Source organism: Photinus pyralis, unplaced genomic scaffold, assembly GCF_008802855.1.
Source record: "Photinus pyralis isolate 1611_PpyrPB1 unplaced genomic scaffold, Ppyr1.3 Ppyr1.4_LG2, whole genome shotgun sequence".
Lineage (NCBI taxonomy): Eukaryota > Metazoa > Arthropoda > Insecta > Coleoptera > Lampyridae > Photinus > Photinus pyralis.
Window position 1 is genome coordinate 21088800 of NW_022170403.1, and position 20732 is coordinate 21109531.

Sequence of the window (20732 nt, forward strand, 5' to 3'; positions counted from 1 at the left end):
TCATTAGCAATGGCGTTCACTTTTCAAGTTTGTGTGTTCCAAACAAAAATCAAAATTCAATACTGCGGGTAGATTTTTTTGGATTAAAAGGCAAATGTTTCTTTCTCGCAAAAATATTGGTTTTTCCGTTCTTGGTTAAACGACGTAGGAAAAGTGATACTGATAGATGTTGGCAACGTTCTCACGTAACTGTATCTCTGTGATGCTGCCATCTAAATGTGAATTCCACTATAGATCATGTAAAATGTACAATTATATAAGTCAACATGATAATTATTGTTAATGAAATAGCAATTTTACTTCAAACTACTCAATTGTTTATAATTTATAAATACTTTTCTTTCTGAAATGGATCGGTTATTAAAAGATACAATGGCGTTTCATATGATGACCCTATTAGCGATCAGCCTACAATATTAAACTAATTAATATAAACACAGATAAGTAGGTACTTGATCTATACCGTATCAGTGCATTCTTTTATTTCTTTAACATTTAACACATCTCCCATAAAGAATGTTTAGTCTACATCACGGTATAAGATAGTTACACCGTGGTCTACCTACATATAGAATTTCAGCGATTTCATATATTTACAGTATCAGAATATGAAGAAGTAGAAGGATCCCATAATTTATTTTTAGCGCATTTTTTAAGAATTAAAAAAAATGTGCTATTGTTTGCGTTTTGTCCGTCCGTCCGTCCGGGCCCACTTCTACCGTTTTGAATTACTTCTAGGGGAATGGTCCTAGAGTAAAGGCCCCCTCCCCCCCCCACGAATTATCATAGCTTTTACATACGACAACCAATTGGTCTCCGATTTTGCATACGCATACCTTTAGTAGTGCTAAGTTACCCTTCATGGTATTCTAATGAAAGGTCTCATTGAAATAAATTGGTTTGTACAAACTATAACTTTTCCATGCGACTCTTTTTCGAGATCAGTGAGCGGCGGAGCCTGAGGGGGGGGTGTGGGGGTGGTAAGAAATTAATTTGATCTCTCATTGTATTATAATTAAAGGTCTCAACGAAAGGAACCGTTTTCTACCAACTACTGCCCTTCTTTCTGTCCTCTTATTAAAGTACATGGTGGAGGGGGGGGGGGAGTAGAACTAGTTTTATCCTTCATGGTACTCTAATGAAAGGTCTCAATGAAAGAATTACCAACCATAGCCCTCCTCCTTGACATCTTATCGTGATCGGGTATATTCCCTTATACCTCAAGAACGGATTTCGGAAGAGGGTACTCACAAAGGGCGATTGAGACGTCTGCAAGAAATATATCCATTGGTGATGTCAAAACTTAAGCTATTCCGGTTAAAGAAAAATGCGATTTATCTGCACAGGAGTTGTGCACAATTTATACTTGTTTAAATTTGTTTCACTGTTTCATGTGGTTGTTTGTTGTCCCAAACATAGTTGATGGCAACAAGCACCCGAGGGATTAGAACGAACTTTAGTCCTGTGGTATAAAACTGAATGCTTTATTTACACAATATACGATATTATTATTATACGCTATATTTTGTACTCTGTTACAGCTAGTTCATTGTTAAGGATACAAATTTGAAAAAAGAATTATTTTATAGGTATGTACATCAAATGTTTCATTTCACTGATTATATTCAAACACCGAAGTATTGTTTCGTTGCTGGGAGCAGGTAAATAGGCTGAGAAAGTTTACTTCTCTTCCTCTTTTTGGCCTTTCTGACTTTTTATATACAGAAAAACAAAACAACGTCGTATTTTTTAAATATTAGCAAACATTTTGTATATGGAACTCCCTGTATATTATTACTCCACATGACGGCTTATTAAATTCTAAACAAAAGTTCTTAATGCGCCATAGGCAAAATACATCAAAAAATCAAAATTTTCTTATTTGGGATGTAGTATAAATAAGAATCTCTGTCTTTCCCAAATGTATTTTAAATTCATCGACAGGGGCAATATACTAATATACAATAACATACATAATTACGTGATTGTTTACAATTAATTACTAATGAATTTATAACAGTTAAACAGTTAAATATTATTTATCACCTACGAACGCGAACTTCACTAATAATCATTTCGGCATCGATATTAGAACTATAACTAACACGCTTCAACTTGCTTATATAGTATGAAAAGTTTCTAGAAAAATTATGGAATGTTCTCGAAGAGTCTAGAAGACGTATGATACTTATGAAAAGAATGCGTCGCATCCGCTTTCATTCCTTGTCGCCGCGCCGGTGACAAATCTCTTATCCACTTGATGGCGACCCGATATTCGCTACGATACGTATGAAAATGCGCTATGGTTGTCCGCGTATCTACGCAGACTTTGCGTAGAAATAACACATGAATACAATAGCCCAATTATAATTTTTATTATTTCAGATACCGAAGCAAATATTTTCAAGTCGATTAATGGAGAATTTTGCGATGGCGAGGAAAGGTTTACGACTATCATTGAGTTTAGTAGATATCCGGATATTTCTGTAAGAACTTATTTGGTTAATGTAATTATCTAAAAGGATTATAAATATCGGAAAGCTATTGAGAAACTATATTTTTGATTATTCTGCAGCGAGCTTTTTTTTAAAAACCACTATACAGGCTGATTCAAAAAATTCGAGGGCCACCATGGGGATCTCGGGAACTCGAAGAGATAGGTGAGTAGTTTAAATTTGGCAAAGTTGCGTATTTTGATGCTTAACAAAATGCAGTTTTGAAACTGAAAAAATTCCGACTACTTTCTGAGATATCCGGGAAAAAACGCGAAATTTTGCAAAATCGTTTTAATTTTTATGAAGTTATTTAAAAAGATATTTTGAAATAAAAGGCAAATTATTATGGCCACTTTTTTCCCTCTACAATATACTACTTTTAAATTTCAACTGTTACGTTTTGTCTCCAGTTAACCATCATCAACTTTGTTTTTTCTTATGGAAGTAATTTTTACTTTTTGTGTCATTTGATAGAGAATTTAGAATTTTTTTCTGAATTTAAAAATGCAAACGTCACTATCTTTGATCAGAAATAGCGTACTAATTCGTAAAAACGCAAAAAAGTGTGTACATACACTGCCCCAGACAAAGTTTTCTATTCAAAAAAGAAGACATTTTAACAATTTAAAAAAATTGTGTTTATATTATTAAGATCAGAAAAAAATCTATCAAATGACACAAAAAGTAAAAATTACTTCCATAAGAAAAACCAAAGTTGATGATGGTTAACCGGAGACTAGCATCTTGTAGAGGGAAAAAAGTGGCCATAATAATTTTATTTATTTTGAAAAATTTTTTCATATAATTTCAGTAAAAACAAAAACGATTTTGCAAAATTTTGCTTTTTTTCCGGATATCTCCGAAAATCACTTTGTTAAGCATCAAAATACGCAACTTTGTCAAATTTAAACTACCCTCCTATCTCTTACAGTTTCCGAGATCCCCATGGTGGCCCTTGAATTTGAATCAGCCTGTATTTGAAAATATCATTGTGACAGGACTTAATATACCAATTCAACAATGTAGATAGAATAATGAAAAGGTTTTTTTAGCTGGAACCAAAATTTAAATTCATGAGCGAGTGTGAACTAAAAATCGAAATTCCTGATCCCGAATACGAACCGCCATGTACTTTAAAAAAAAATGGCCACTTTATTGACATGAGATCACTAAAAAATATAGAAACAATTGTAGAACATCCTGAACCGAAAATGAAATTTAGCTTAAATGTGTGCAAAAAATCTCCTAAATGTGATCCAGACGTATCAATATGTCAGTTGCTGGATGATGGCCGGTCAACTGCAATATCAGATGTTAGTAGCCAACGTTTACTCCTCAAGGAGGGAAGTCTCTTAATCCAAGGCCATACCAATGAATATAGGCGGTTCAGGCTAGAATTTAGACTTAATCTTAAATGCAATTGGAAAGCGACTGGATTAACGAATTTAGTTTACGTAAAACCTCAGCAAAAAGGGAAACGTTATAGTTTCAGTGCAGAGTCATCAGTTGCCTGTGTTAAGTTACCAATCAACTGCTTGGTAAGTGTTTATTTGAAAAGGTAGATGGTAGAAAACTTTGGGTCTTGTTGTTTGTAGATACGAGATCCAGCTAATGATAATTTTTTGTACGATTTGAGGCGATTATATCGAGGTGGTAATGGATGGAACGTCAAAAATGTTACTGGTGGCAGAATAGACATCAGTATGTGTGGTCCTTTACGGTTTTCAGACTCTACAACTGAGTGCGCAAGTGAGTTGATAAATGATAGGCTGTATGAAGTTGCACTTTTTGCATTTTTTAGAGCAACATTCTCAAGTGTGTCTTATGAAAGGTGGAGCAATTAATTTGGGTAGCATTCAGAAAAATATTCAAGTCACTGCTCATGATACGGTTATTACAAGTTTTACTGGTAAGTTCATATTGGCGCTAGCTAAAAAAGCTGGGCGTAGTTCTTAGTGTCAAATGCTTGCTTGGATGTGTGTAGTGGGTTGACTTTGTAGAGCAGCCTTGACTGAACTCGATCACATTTTATGTATAAAATACTTTTTGTTTTGTTTTGGATTGTTTTCTTTTCGTGTTTAATTGAAATAAAAACTGTTTATAGATGGCAGTGCATGTTTCGTAAATGGTACTGAAAGGAGCTACAGCACTGAAATTGAGTTTATATGTAAAATTCAGGAAGATGGTCCTATAGTGCATGATATAATTGATGAATGTGTCTATAAAATAAAGTGGTATACTCCAATTGCTTGCGCCAAAAATGTAAGTTAAGCAAACATGATGTATCCATTTTTTGTATTTTCATTTTAGCTACCAATAGGGGATGATTGTAGAGTAACTGACATGACCGGACCAATCAATTTGAACCCAATGCGCCAGTATCAGGATAGGACCCACACTTTGTCCCCAAATTCATTTTTACGTTTTAATTTATGCGGCCCGCTAAATAAACGTTGTAACAATCATACAGCAGCCGTTTGTTTGGTGAATGGCAACACGGAGCATGTCTTAGGTGAGTAATTTACTTCTTTTAATTAATGCTTAGATAGTTACTTTTAGGAAGAACAAATCTAACACTGGTTAAGAATAATGAAATAATATCGACCATTATGAAGGGTGATAAATGCTCTGGAAAAATGTCGGAATTAAAAATTAACTTTAGATGTAATCAGTTTGCAACCCCTGGTGGGCAAGTGCAAGTCAAAATTGTACGAGTTTATTAAAAAAAAATTTGTTTATTAGATATGGTTGTTTCAGATTAGAGATTTCTGTGACTATGAGATCACTGTAAACACTCCAACTGCCTGCTCACCTATGTCTTTCTTCGATTGTAAGTTGTATAACGGAAACTGGTTGTATGATCTTTCGCCTTTAATGCGACATGATGCCAATTATGAAATCAAACAAGCAGGTTTGCTATACAGTTTAAATTTATGCAGGTCTGTTGTTAGAACGAATAATGCGCAATGTACCGCATATGCAGGTATTTGTATGAAAAATTTGACTGAAATGCACGAGAAAAAGAGGTTAGTATACTTACCTATATAACAATATTTCTCAAATACACAAGTCAGATTTTACACATTTTTGTTCTCATATTCTCATATTGCCTATGCTGATTTAAGTATATACGGATTATGAACTAATTCAGTATGAACACCATCTCTGAAATAGCTTGAAATGGTCTACATTCACACCGCATTCATACTGTTGCAAGTCCTTATAGTTTACCTTGTTTGACCTACAACACTGTGTTGCCAACTGTTTTGGTTAATTTTTTCTGTCACATCTGGCTGGAACGGATAAAGCTTTTCAGAGAAGATAAATGGAAGTCGTCTGCGTAATACTAATACACACAGATCAGTATTTCATTAGCAAAGTTTAAAATTGTCGATCTCACGAGTAATCTAACTCAAAATAGACTAATTACTGAGATCTCAGCCGAACAGCCAGCCAGCCAGCCATAACGAATATAATAGCGTATTGTTTTCCAAAAATGCGCTAAAAATGGGTAGTGAGGAAGACCAAACATTTTTGTGCCAAATAAATCAAACGCCTAAAATGATTCTCGAAAAGTTGTAAACTTTAGGATTGTGTAATTTTTAACCTGTTTTTGTATTATAGGGAAGGAAAGCTGGAGGAGGCGAAGTTGAGAAAAGTAATACCATAGAGGAAATACAATTGTATTTACTCTGGTAATACTTATTTAATTTATGTTTAATAAAAAAAAGCACTAATACCAGCGCGAATTGCATAAGTCTGTTCGTCTGACTGTTTGAGATCTCAGTAAGTTTATTTTGTTTAATAGGTTTTAATAATAGGGTGGATGAAAACAAAGATCTTTGTCGAAAAAAATTAGGCGCCTGCGTGTCGTGTTCTAGGTTCCTTATTTGTTAAAATATTTCAAACAAATTACGTACATAAACCGATTAAAAAACTAGATTTGTGGATGTGTTGAAACGTTGGGTCTTGGCCTGCGCGACTAATTGACTAAAAATGTTAATTTTTTTAAAAAGTATAATATCCCACATTAAAAGGTGGTGCTGTAAGTGTGGAAGCTGACGGACAAAAAATAAGTTGTAACCAATCACCCCTGTCCTACAGCCTTATCACTTATGTTTGAGGAACTATAACTCATAGAAAGATGGTACCAACAGCTTTATCTAGGTTTTTGGGTGTACCAAGATGTGGCGAATTTTCCCTAATATGAATTGAGGAGTGAGTGAGTCCGATTATCCTTCTAGGATAAGCAATTGCTTAACCCCCCGGCGGCGCCAAGAATTCCAGAATGGCCCCCCTCGGTACCTCTGCTATTCAACAACCCCTTATTTTTCTGACGCAAGGATGCCAGAGTGGCTTGCTCTCTCACATCGAGATCTAGTGGAGACAGATCCAGAAGAACCTCCATGACGGATGTGGGAATTATTCCCATCGCGTCTGTGCAAACAAGGCACAGAAGACTTTGTAAGTACATGATTTAAGAAGTGCTACAGTGGAGAGTCTGGCCACCAGACATATTGCTTCATATCAGAGTATATAGGTCTTATCTTCGGGCGGGGATGATCTCCGAAGTCTCAATTGCGCGCTGATTTTGCCAGAAAGTCCCTTTTGAACTCACGCAATTGCTTTTTTATTCAATTAAATAAATTTATACATAGGAACCACGCATGGTAAACAATGCAAAATAATAAAAGTAAAATATTTATAAACCGATGGACACATGAAATTGTTAAGAACTGAATTCTATATCGGCATCATTTTTGTGTTGTGCAAACATTGCTTTAATCCCTGCTGTCTGCAGTTAAAAAAAGTCGCCTAACCTCGCCCCCTCCTCTATTGTTTCGAAGGTTGTTCAAAACCCCTTCTATATCTATGAATATTCCCAGTGAGGACTGTTTATAGTCCAGCGATCTCACAATCCGCCCCACAACGCAGTGCACGGTTGACTCTAGATCTTCCTGGGGAGTATGCGTGTTGTATCTATCACACAGTCTTTTAAGTGTGTTATGAAGAAAAGACATCAAACTGATTGGGCGGTGTGCTTTAGGTGTAAAGTAATCACCTTTGCCAGGTTTGGGGATAAATACAATTTCCATATGCTCCTCCATTGTTTAGGTATGTACAAAGATAATACTACACTAGATAGACACTGTAAATGGGCAAGTTACTGTACCTAGTGTAAAAGTTTTCCAATTGTTTTGCTGATTAAACCCTACTTTTGTCTAACCATTCATATAGTAAAATATTGATCTTATATATCAAAGATAATACTACTCTAGTAGATAGACACCGTAAATGGGCAAGTTGCTAAACCGCTTATTTCATTCCTTAAAGAAGATATAGGGGACTTTTGCAATTAAGCCTATCATCGGAAGTCGTAATCGTACGTATTCGACACGAGCTGCATTATACTATCTCTTCCTTGACCTACCCCACATTCCTTTACGTATTATATATATTAAATTACATTTAAAGGTAAGGGAAACATCTGTGGAGGCGTCTCTGAGAATTTCCGCCACGTTGCGAATATTGCGCACTTTTATCGGACTGTACTTTATACAGGGTGTAACCATTCCCCTCGGATCGTAGTGCCTTTACCATAAAAGATATCGGGAAAAAATGGAGGAGCAAAAATGTTTCTAAAATATTTCTGGTCACCAGTGGCGTGCTGTATTTCAGTAGCGTCCGTTTTTTTAAAAATGGAATATTTTATTGAGAAATTGAAAAGTACTGTAGAGTACTACTTTTTTATTTTTTGTAACATAGCATACCCTTAACTTTCACCCATTTCGCTATTATAACCTTTTCTTCTCAAAATTTGACCGTTTTTCGAATTTATTCCAGAGAAACTAAATCACGCCGGCGCTTAAATTTTGAATTCAGGCACATACCTGGTGAATATTTCAAAACCGAACATAAACAATTAACATGTTAAAAAATTAATGTTTTTTGCAAATTGTTGCTCCACATGTAGGTTAACTTCCGAGGGACCCCATGCAATCGAAAGAAGATTTTTTTCTCATCTAATGAGCGAATTTGTTCATTTTCAGGTGTATTTCTCATAATTTCATAAAAAATTCAACAAAATTAGCAATTAGCAAAATCATGTTAAGCCATGAGTCAATTGTAAATTTTCTAAAGAATTGAATAACATTTGAATCTGCTTTTTGTCTTACTAATAGTCATGGATTACATGATTTTGGTAATTGCATTTATTTCCAAATTTTTGATGAAATAATGGGAAATGCAACCGAAAATTAACTAATTGTATGTGATAAGATGAGAAAACATTATAAGACCTTTAAGTGAACATGGGGAGCACAATCTACAAAAAAAACATTTTTCCCATGTTAATTGCCTACGTTTGGGTCGGATTTTTAAAATAACGGCATCGATTTTTTTTAAATAACTTATTTTTATTAAATTCTTCCAAAGATCTTCTGTTGGGAAATAAATTGTGTCAAAAGACAAGAAGCTAAAATTTTTTTTTCGGCAAAACGGTTATTTTTATTTCGTTAAAATTTTGCTAGTTCACATTGCGCATAAAAGATGTAAGACTGTCAAAAACTTTTTTAGCTTCCTACCACGAGCTAGGTAGCTATTGCGATAGCCGTTTTTCGAACATGTCAAAATTGTGTAATTGTAAACAGGAACAGGTAGATTGTCAGGGGGAAACTGAAGGTACCTTCCATTCTTTATAAGAAATACGGCAGATTTTTCTGTAACTGTTCAGTATGGAGTATATTATTAATTTAAATTAGAGCAGAAAAAGAACAGTGAAAGAATGCGATACGCCTATACAAGGCTGCGCCTGACTAACACAATAGAAAGAGCCATTGTTCTAATATTGTCTGCTAATGCAGTGAATAATCGCTACTATTGTGGTAAAAACACTCTCTGCGGACAGAGTCGACATATCCCGCTGACAAAACTGAGGTGTCTTATCTAGTGTAGTATTATCTTTGGTATGTATCTGAAAGCGATACAGCCCTTATATATCTCACTAGGTAGATGACAATCCAGTCGCCATTGCAGGATGACTGGTTTTTTGCCATCCAATCTTGGTGATTTGTATGCCTCGCCGGATACACCATCTGACTAGCAACCGTCCAGTCATTCTCCATGGGAATGAAGGGGGTTACCTCTGGCGTTGTAGTGGCTCCGGGAAAGTGGGCGTCTCTCAGTACCTTGGCTGTTTCTGAGAGGTTGTTTGTGTAGGAACCATCCTCTTGTCTAAAATCCTTCTTATATAGCCTTAGGTTTACCTTGTAGGTCTCCCAATCGGCTGTAGCTTTGCTCTTCTTTACCTTATTGAACAGTTTGCCTAACTGATTTTTCTATTTTTCAAGCGCCTTGCACCACCGGGGATCAAATGACTCCACTTGTATATTAAAAACGGTTCATCGAGGAAAATGTTCCTATACTAAATGAAAGTTCATTAAATGCTCTATAACTATTATTCTCGCAACTTTTATTTGAATTCCCAACCGTTTACCGCTACACGCTTCTTAAAAGTAAATTTTTTTCATCAAACATCTATTTATATCGTCCAACTAAACTAACTTTGAATTATTTGGTCTCTTATCTATGTACAGCACTGGCCATGACCAATTTGAGTAAACCAATTTATGTGCAATCTTTTAACACTGTGATATCATGGTGCACAATGAATTTGTTTCCATCAACTATTGGACCCCTAAGATAATCAGTTATAATTCCTCACATATTTTGCGAAAAGTAGCATGAGAAGAGGGTACTTACAAAGGGGAAATGGAAGGTCTAATCTAGATGTGTCTGCTGGTAGGAGAGTATGTGAATACTTCAAAGACAGATTGTCAAAAGAGCACAGTTTCTAAGAAAAAGTTGAAGATTTACTGCTTGCCCTTTGTGTGGTTGTGGTTCAAAAGCTAAACCTTATTCTTCTTCAAGAGTTTGTGCCAATTGTTTCAAACCTCAATCAGTATCAGCTGTGTGAATGTAGACTCGCCTTTGAACTGAATGTGGCGATTTGTGCTAAATGTGACGGCATAAAAATGCGTAATAATTACGATAGACAGCAAATTTTATTTTTAGCTACATCTCATTGGGCATGATTAATAGTGATATTGACCTCAAACTAGACGGCGCTGATGTGGTAGTTGAATATAAACATGGCACTTTGTGCCCTGACGATTTTTCTGATAGATCATCTCTAATTCGATTTAAATGTTCTACTCTTGAAGTATGTCACTATTTAATATTCCCCTAATCATTGCATTGTTTAGGAAGGTCCAAAGCTTCTACGCAAGACAGCCTGTAACCATGAATTTGTGTGGAGAACGCCTGAAGCGTGTGGTAAGAATCGAACTAATCCAAAGATGAGGTCTCCACCTGCGTGCATTTTTGCTGATCCTGTTACTAAGAACACGTAAGTCCCTTTTTTTGGAATCCCTACATAGCATATACTTATTGATCTATTTTCAGCTTTGATTTGGCTGCGATTAATACAATAATTAAATTCGAAAGGCATAATGAAACTTTTAAGGTACCCATCTGTTCAAATGCCTTTACTTATTGTACCTTAAACAATGGTAAGTGACACATTATTTTTGATATTACTTAGGTACTTATATGGACATTTTTCTACTTTTTGAATGTTATAATTTTTTGTTACCTTGCGAGCTGCAGAGAGCCCTGGTGTTCTGTGCAGTTTGGAAAGGGATTTCAAAGTTTGATAAATCCACGTTTCGTATATCTGCAACGATCGTGTTATAATGGTCCATATGAATAAATGGAAGCAAATGCTTACACTTCCAAAATTCAAAGTAAATACTCGTAAGTGCTCCTTCACACTGGGCGACTTAGCAGCGTTGCTGAGCAGCAGGACAGGACGCACTGCAGCGCTGCTAAACCATGCTAAACAGACCAGTATGAAGGGGCAGTTACAAGTACAGGCCGTTAGTCCTAAGGTGGCGGAAACCAGCGCATCCCGAGAGTCCGTTAGAGATCCGGAGCTCTGCTTTTGCAGGCACCAGTGCCGGCGACCCTTTTTTTTTTGATATTACTTTCGAAAACAAGGCATCAAGTTATCATTATCACAATGAGTAAAAGTGTCAGTCTTGCATAATTATTATCCATTTGAGGGCATTAATTTCCTGAGAAACAATACAAAACAATTTAAGTACTTGCTACCTAAAGTAAAAATGCTTTGCAGACGCCACTGGTGCGTTGCAAGTTTAAATTTGAATCTGAACCACTGCGCACAACGACCGTTCGCCACCTTAGGACGAACGGCCTGTATTTACTTTGAATTTTGCAAGTATAAGCATTTGTTTACTTTTATTAATACGGGCCAATATTTCCATTTTGGCTGCATATTCATATCAAGAGTGAGTAATGTGCCATGTGTTGGGATCGATACTTGTAGAACTGTTCTATTTTATTTTATAAATGACTTGCTTTATTATAACTCAATAAACTAATTTATTTTTTAGGTTTAAATTGTACTACATTGGATACAGATTTTCAATTAGCAAGCTCTTCAAATGGACCATCAATTTTGTATTCTTTATTCAACAGGTCGTGCACTGACAATATAGTAAACTTTGTAAATATTAGTGTAAGCTGTGAACCGACCTATTCCATCAATAAGTTTGAAGTTGGAGAAATTACAAATTGTACACAGTATGCAGATTTAAAGACTCAACATGTTTGTAGTAAAGATCTAATATTGAAGAGCAATGAAATTATTAGCAGTAAACCTGAAATTGTAAGTCAAACTGAAAATCAAGATTGTACAATACCAGAACTGAATCACTTCAGCTTGAACAGTCTAGGAAATTTGAAAGTAAGTGCTAATAAACTTCCATGCCTAAATATCTGGAGTACGTTGTAGATCTTTTCCATGTCGAATAATTCATTGTATGTTTTTAATTTTGATCGAAAGGGAGATTGCAATGGATTAGTTTGCAAAGACGGCTTAAGTATGGGACCAGAAGTTCATCTCTGCCCACTTACGAAAATTGACGATGTAGAGTCGTCAGTTCGATTAATCTACAGAAGTAGAATGTGTCTTGATGGTAATTTGAACAATAATTTCAAAGTCGTTATATATAATTTGTTGTTTATAGATTTTTTCCGGTCAGAAATTTTGTTGAAGTGTGATGAAAATTCTGTTCCCAGAATAGTGAAGGTGAGTACCCAAATTGGTTAATGGAAGTGATATCGGGTCTTGGTAATGCAATACAGTAAAGTCTCGATAATTCGAGGTAATGACGAAGTGTCCAGTTTTTTGTTGTAAATTGATTATGAAAATTTAAGTAAAATGAAACAAAAATGCGAAAGAATCATTAAAATACCTTCAGAAATGAAAAAGTTAAAAGACTATAGTTGCACTTGGAAAAATAATTTCGATTCAGCGTGTGACGTCACTTCACCTTTTCGCATATGATGACCATTCATTCATTTGAGTACATTATTGTTGCACCCCACCGTTTCTACGGTAACGGCCGCGCTCGATTAGGTCAAATGACGTCACAGGCAATAACCACTACCGTTTTGCGCACTGAATACAGAGCTTAAATAATGTATTTCTCATTTATTGACAGATTTTAAAATTTTGTTTACTAGTTTATTAGTTTTATCTATAATTAGGTAAAATATTGTATTATCATTTATCATTATGAAATTTGTCCATTAGAGCTAGTAGTACCTCGGGTTTTGCAAAACTGGGATGAGTAGCGCAGGCGCACCACGATTACATGAAAATAAAGTCAGGTTTTGAGTTTTCAAGTTTTTTTTTCTTTTGGATCTGCACGGAACCTCGAATTATCGCGACTTTTACTGTACGAAAATCCACAGTGTAAAGAATAGAATAGTGAGATTATAGTGACCATCTGTAAGAGGGGGCAATTGTTGTGGATTTTGAAAGTTACGCATGTTACAAACCTTTAATAATAGATACCCACTTTTGCGCTAGACAAGAATAAATTTCAGGGTAGATAGGTAGGTAGTTTTAATTTGGCAAAGTTGCGTATTTTGATGCTTAACAAAATGCCGTTTTGAAATTTGAATACCTTCATAAATAAAACATACAGCATGCGTAAACAGTAATTTTGAAACCGGTCTACATATGATATTTCATTTAACTGCTTTCATAAATAATAAAGTTGCCATTGCGCATGCGCAAAATCAAATTTTAAGACCGTCTTTATGCCAAATGCCTATGTATCAAATTTCATTTAAATATCTTCATAAATAAAAAAGTTAGCATCGCACATGCGTTAAACCAAATTTTTGACACTGCGCATGCGCAAAACCAAAAATTATGGGTATGCACGGAATCCTTGGACCAAGCCCTTTCAAATGAGTCCTATATCGCCAAAATCCGTTCAGTGGTTTAGAAGGAGTACCTGTGACGGACGGACGTCAAAGTGCAGCCAATAGCGATTTTTCACTTTGTGGAAAATACGCTAAAAACAAAGTTCATAGTTAACCGGAGACAAAACGTCAGACTTAAAATTTAAACCTAGCATCTTGTAGAGTGAAAAAAGTGGTCGTAATAATGTGTCATTTATTTTGAAATATTTGTTTGCAATAATTTCGGTAAACAATAAAAACGATTTTCAAAAATTTCCTTTTTTCAGGATAGCTCCGAAAGTAGTCGGAATTTTTTCAGTTTCTAAACTGCATTTTATTAAGCATCAAAATACGCAACTTTGCCAAATTTAAATTACCTACCTATGCATCCCTTACAGTTTTCGAGATCCCCATGCCCCATGGTGACCCGCGAATTTGAATCAGCCTATATATTAGGTACAGACTAGAAAGTTCATTGGCTAGAAACTCGTATTTTTTTTCCTGAATATCAGCTTATTTATTTTTATTTTTAAAATGTGCATTGTGATGCACCAAAAAATGAAGTTTTGAACCCTTACTTCCTATTCTGCCCTCGAGTTAGATCTAATTAAAGTTATGGATGCTCCTTTAGTATTTTTTGACATGAGAGGGAGTCCCCGTTGTGCCAAAGGTGATTTTTTTTGTGGAAAGCTCATCAGAATTTTAAATGAATTCTAAAGTTATTGATTGACATTTACCAGTCGTGCAATGAAACTGGGATAACCCGTGTTCTGCTCATGGCTTTTGTGTGATGTGTATGAAGAAAAGTGTAGCAAATACAAAATACAGCCAATACAGGTAGCCATTTTGAATCATAGTCGCCATTTTGGATTTTATTTCCATTGTCTGACCATAACATACATACTATCCTTGCCAGGGATCTGTGGCCCTGCGTCATCATTTATATTTTATGGTGTAATATGAAAAAAGGTCTCTGGAAAAAAGCTAGTCAAATTATGTCCGTAATAATTATTATGTATAATATCCTTGAATGATAATGTATGCTCAGAGATGGCGGCAGCGGCGCTAAAAATCTTATTGACATTACGAAGTTTTGTTATGCTGTGAATTATCTGACGAATTTGTAAAGCTCAATTAATGGTCGGCAAAATATCTTAATCTGCGCCTAATTTGTAAATATCCAAGAAATTGCCTTACTCTAATTAAACTAATAATCAAAACAGTGTCATGTTTTATGCAACGCTGATGTAAGAAACAACTACAATTTTACTATAATTGATAGTTTAAAAATGAATCTTGTAGAGTTTGGGCAGTAAGAAGTGAAATTTCAAGCACCCAAATAAGTTGATTGACTCATCGAGTGTAATTTCTTGATATGCCCAGTAAAATCTGTATAAGGCTCAAGAATTAAAAAAAAATCTCATGTCAGTACATGTATATTGTTACATCAGTGTGTTAATAACATTTCAGTAATAAACTAATCCGTATCCGAATCGTAATCTGAACTTTCGGAGCAATTACCAATATTAATTATCATTTCGTTTACAGTGAAATCTAATACTTCTTCTCGTTTATACCACGCCTTTATAACGTCTTCTGTGTGTCGCACACAATTGGCCCAAAACGTTTCGTCACATTGTTGCAGTGCCTCGTTCCACATAGAAATTACACTGTGGTCACTGTAGCCGTCTCGTCCAATATGTTTATCGTAATAACTTTTAGCATGTGCCCACACCAACTCGATAGCATTAAATTCGCAGTGGTAGGGTGGTAATCGTAAAACATCATGTCCATGGTTCCTAATGATGTTGTCGACCTCATATTGTTTTTGGATTCCTAACGATTTTATAAATGAATACAGCTCGGGCTTGAAGAGTGTAGAATCAAAAGGAATATTTCTTCTGGTCAACCCAGCAACCATATCACCTTTAGTCCAAGACGATGTGGGCAGTTTCTCTAATGTAGAGTGGTATGGTGCATTATCGATGACAATTAACGAAGGCTCTTCCAAGTTGTTTAACAGATTATTGATAAGCCATTTCTTAAAGAGATCTCCATTCATTTCCCCATGATAGTCCTCTTTCAACGACTTCGAGACAAATAAAAGAGAAGCGTTCTGTATAAACCCGGTGCTTGTACCAGCATGGACAATAATAAATCTTTTCCCATCGTAACCTGCAGGTTTTCGCACACTTTTTAAATCTTCATCTTGCCAATCGGTACAAAAAATAGGTAGGTGTATGAAGTAGGTAAAATAACTCACACACAAAATAGTTCTAAAAAGAACTGTTGTCGACACTATGTAATAAAAGCGGAAAAAAGGTAAATGGAAAGAATCAAACAAAATGCAGTGACAGATCAACGAAATGAGAGGTTATGTATGTCGGTCAACAAAACAATCACGTAGCTAGTCAAATGAGTATCCAATTTTATAAACATGAGAAACAGGAGCCACCTTATTTTCATCGGTGTTCTCTTTTCACCGCATTGAATCCATTAATAGCGTACGTCGAACGCGTGAAATGCACTTTATTTATGATCTATCCTTGTTAGCGCATTTCCACAAAAATAAAAAAAAAATGCGCTATTGTGGCCACTTTGTCCGTCCGTCCGTCCGTCAGTCCGTCCGTCCGTCCGCTAACTTTGCGACGCTACTAGTTTTTTATCTTAAGAGCTATTGTTCTACTTTTTTCGCTATTTGGTTCGTTATGGTGTCGAGTCTTGTACCAAGGAAGGAATTTTTTCTGTACCGCTTACAAAAAAAGTTATTGTAAAAAAAACAAAAAACCGTTTTTTACATGTTCCATAATTTTACACTTTTGCCGTTTATTAACGATCCTAGAGATCGTTTATAATTTTGCATTGCTATCTGTCGTCTGCCTGTTGGTCTGTCCGTCTGTTCCTTTGTCTGTCTGTCCATCTATCTGTCCGTGTGAACGATAACTTTGTTTAGAAATGTTCGATCGCTTTTACATCTCCGTTAGTTATGAACTGAATTGCATGAAATTCAATATGGGCATAGCTTTAGCCATATAATACGCAATGCCAAAAGTTGAATCGAATCGATTCAAAATTCACAGTGCCCTTTTCGCATCTCGACCATTTATAAACCGATTTGCAAACTTTTTTACTTATAAAAGTATTTGAATGAAAATTGATACATAAGCACTTCGAATAAAGGAAAATCAAACGCCAATTTCAAAATTTGGTTTTGCGCATGCGCAGTGCCAACTTTTTTATTTATGGAAGAATTAAACGAAATTTGATACATAGGCACTTGGGATAAAGGAAAATCAAACGCCAATTTCAAAATTTGGTTTTGCGCATGCGCAGTGCCAACTTTTTTATTTATGGAAGAATTTTAACGAAATTTGATACATAGGCACTTGGGATAAAGGAAAATCAAACGCCAATTTCAAAATTTGGTTTTGCGCATGCGCAGTGCCAACTTTTTTATTTATGGGAGAATTTAAACGAAATTTGATACATAGGCACTTGGGATAAAGGAAAATCAAACGCCAATTTCAAAATTTGGTTTTGCGCATGCCCAGTGCCAACTTTTTTATTTATGGAAGAATTTAAACGAAATTTGATACATAGGCACTTGGGATAAAGGAAAATCAAACGCCAATTTCAAAATTTTATTTTGCGCATGCGCCGTGCCAACTTTTTTATCTATGGAACTATTTAAGTGAAATTTGATACTTAGGCGCTTGGAACAAAGGAAAATCTATCATTAGTTTTAAAATTGAGGTTTGCGCATGCGCAGTTCCAACTTTATTATTTAGAAAAGCATTGAAATGAAATTCTTCTCATAAACTGAAATTGAAGTAGCACGTCAACAATGGATTGCCCATGTGCAATGCTATCTTTCATATTTGTGGCCGGATTTCTACGATTTCAACAGAAGTTGCATCTTACAAATGGGAAATGAATGCAAGTGGAAATGCGCTTTATGTAAATCGTTTACGATTACTTTTTAACTTGTTTGAATTGCGCGGTAATGAAATGGCATTATCAACAAGTTAGATGTTGCTTGATTCGTACGTTGATGACGCAGGGGCACAGATCCCTGGCAAGGATAATATATTCAATGCGATCAAAAATCAGTTGCGATGAAGTCGCCTTTGGAAGTTCAAGTTTAATACGATTTCCCATGTAAACAAAAATTCCATAGGTGACTTGACAGCAACTGATTTTTGATCGCGTATGGTTGTTGAGGGTGTAGAAAGTTGAAAAGAACCATGACGCCTTGAAAATTTTTTCGTATAAACTGGCCAAAGTGGCTTAAAAACTACGAAAAACTTCTTCGTTTCTTTGCCTTTGAGAACTTTTGAATTCAAAAATTATACTATACCATTATGTTTTACTTTACCATAAATGTCAATTTTATTGTTAAAGTCGGCCATATTGTAAAGCTTAATTGGACCCCAATCCAATAGGCATGTTATATGAATGCAACCATATAATGTATGCAACCCTCCAGGATTAGCGAGACCCCATGTCATGGTGGGTAAGTAAGGCGAGATATTTTGCATTGATTTTAATAGGAGCTATTTTAATGACTTTTTAAAAACCTACCTAGTTCATATGAGCATCTTATTAAATGGTGTACAAGGAGAATAAAGATCTATATTGGTATACATTCCTAAATAATCATAAATCGTACCTAAAGTTAGTCAATATGTTCGTCACTTATTTATTGATTTTGTATTAACTAACATCCAGAAACATTTAGACATGATCGCTGATTTATTATTACAGCATATTCTTTAACAGTCATCTTATACAGGATAATATTATCTGTATTCCTTGGATGGCATGGATTTTTTATTTTGTACATGAATGTTGTCACACTATTCTATTCCTTATTACACCATGGGTAATCACATTAGGTACAAGGTGTTGCATTTCAAATTTTTAAGATACTTCTTATGGCAGTTCTAAATATTAGGTTATACCTACTTAGTAGAAATATGATTTGTTTTATAGGAAACCGATTGTTCAGTTGTTGTCCATTATCCATTCAAAGAAGTGTGCACATGGTTTCCACAATCAGGACAGTTGGAGGTCTCAAGTGCAGGTTCATGTAAATTCATCGTAAAGGCTGAATATTTTATTAAATTGTTTTAGATTCTACAGGAGTAGCGGTTGGATCTTCTGTTGGTGTATTGGTACTTTTAGCACTTGTTGGCGGAGGTATAATAGTTTTTAAAAAAAGAGGTATGCAACGAAACACTTCGTATGAAACTATTTCAAGTGATAAGCGGCGACTGTATGTCTATTGTAAGGTAAAAAAACTAAAGTAATATTGCATCTGGTTTTGGGCTGTGTTCCTGCTTGCTACGATTTTGCAACCATTCGCACGCTGGCACAGGTGATGTTTTTGTAAACTAGCAGGGCATGGTCCATATGGATAACTTTCTGAGCAGTTTGTGACAATTGTTAATGGTCTGCTGGCTAGCTTGTAAAATTCATCATTGCGTTCCTAATATTTGTCATTTACTAATAGACATGCTCTTGCAGGTAGGTATATTGTAAAGAATAATATACTACAAAATCAAGTACGTTCACTTTTACATGTGGTGTGTGTTAATAAAGTTAAGTCTCAATTAATTAACGAAGATTCAGTATTCTTAGGAGGAACTGAACAATATAGTGTAGGAATATGCAGTATTTACATAAGTTAGGAAATATTGAAGGGACCAAGTACTTTAATTTCTGAGTAGTGTCTCTTACGAGTTTTGTATTACATTTTTTCCGAAATCGTTTTTTTCAACATAGAATTTTAAATTTCATTTAGAACTTTTAGTTGCTGTCAAAACTGACACACTAATGTGAATCCATCTGAAAATTGAAATTTTATATTAAAAAAGCGGATTTGCAGAAAAATGTAATACATGTCAGTAAAATGATACTACTCGACTTGGAAATTAAAGTACTTCACCCACACCCCAAAGGAGCCTCGTACTTCAGTATTTTCCTTGCCAGTTAGCTGTCATATTCCTGACTTTTATGCAAATAACTATTGAAGCTGTGCAATCGGCTATAGTTATTTGTACAACTAGTTTTGAAAGAGATACATTTTCACCCTCATTAATCCTGAAAAATCATGCAAAAAAGACACTTACAACACGTGTTGTAAACGAAGTTTTTTTACATAGTGATTAACTATCATAATTGAATAATATCATTGACATTCAAGATTTACTGTCACTCAAAAACTGAGCTAGTATAGGCAGGACCTAGGGCAGGACTACAGTGACTTTATAAGGACAGTGGCGACCAAGGTTGTTTTATTAGGGAGGTTGTCTGGTAACTCTAAACCAATAGAATGCTTGCATTTTGAAGGCGGGAAAACGTCATCCGGAATACACATTTAAAATTGCTCATAGGTTACAATGCTAATAAAAGGGATAAAATATTTAGTTTTTGCAGTATATTTTTGGATTTATATGGGTATATGTATATGGGGGTGGATCTTATATTGAAAATCTTGAAAGTTTATCGACTTCCACCTTTGAAAGCAATCAAAGTTTTGAAAAAATGAGTGTGGTGCGTAAGCTATTTTACATTGCACGAGGACTTGTGAAAATGTAATCAAATTAATTTTAAAGGTGGAAATGGATAAAATTCCGGGTTCCTACAAAATAGGAACCACCCCTATGTATCAATACCTAGGCTTTGGGAATTAAAACTCTACACATTCTTTAGCGGATGACGCCAAATAAAATGCTGTTGCTTTTTATGGAATATGTATATTTATAGTATGTACAAAATGGCAACCGAGATGCACACGGCGAGCTCTATGGTTGGGGTGAACCCAGATGCAAGTCTTCTGACTGATGGAATGTGACGCGAGGTCGAGCTAGCAAGGCGACCTGGTTCTGCAGGTGGAGA

At 35.3% G+C, this 20732-nt stretch overlaps 1 protein-coding gene across 1 annotated transcript; it reads left to right on the forward strand.

Moving 5' to 3' along the window:
- Positions 1 to 2163: 2163 nt before the first annotated feature.
- LOC116163353 (cation-independent mannose-6-phosphate receptor-like) lies at positions 2164 to 20197 on the forward strand. Its single transcript, XM_031477241.1, has 17 exons — positions 2164 to 2333; positions 2386 to 2486; positions 3548 to 4033; positions 4091 to 4244; positions 4297 to 4404; positions 4600 to 4757; positions 4806 to 5007; positions 5055 to 5203; positions 5253 to 5521; positions 10569 to 10716; positions 10760 to 10902; positions 10959 to 11065; positions 11969 to 12321; positions 12370 to 12553; positions 12605 to 12666; positions 18825 to 18915; positions 18966 to 20197. Exons 1-17 carry the CDS (start codon positions 2303 to 2305, stop codon positions 19139 to 19141), a joined length of 2922 nt encoding a protein of 973 aa, XP_031333101.1. The 5' UTR covers positions 2164 to 2302; the 3' UTR covers positions 19142 to 20197.
- The last annotated feature ends 535 nt before the right edge of the window (positions 20198 to 20732 follow it).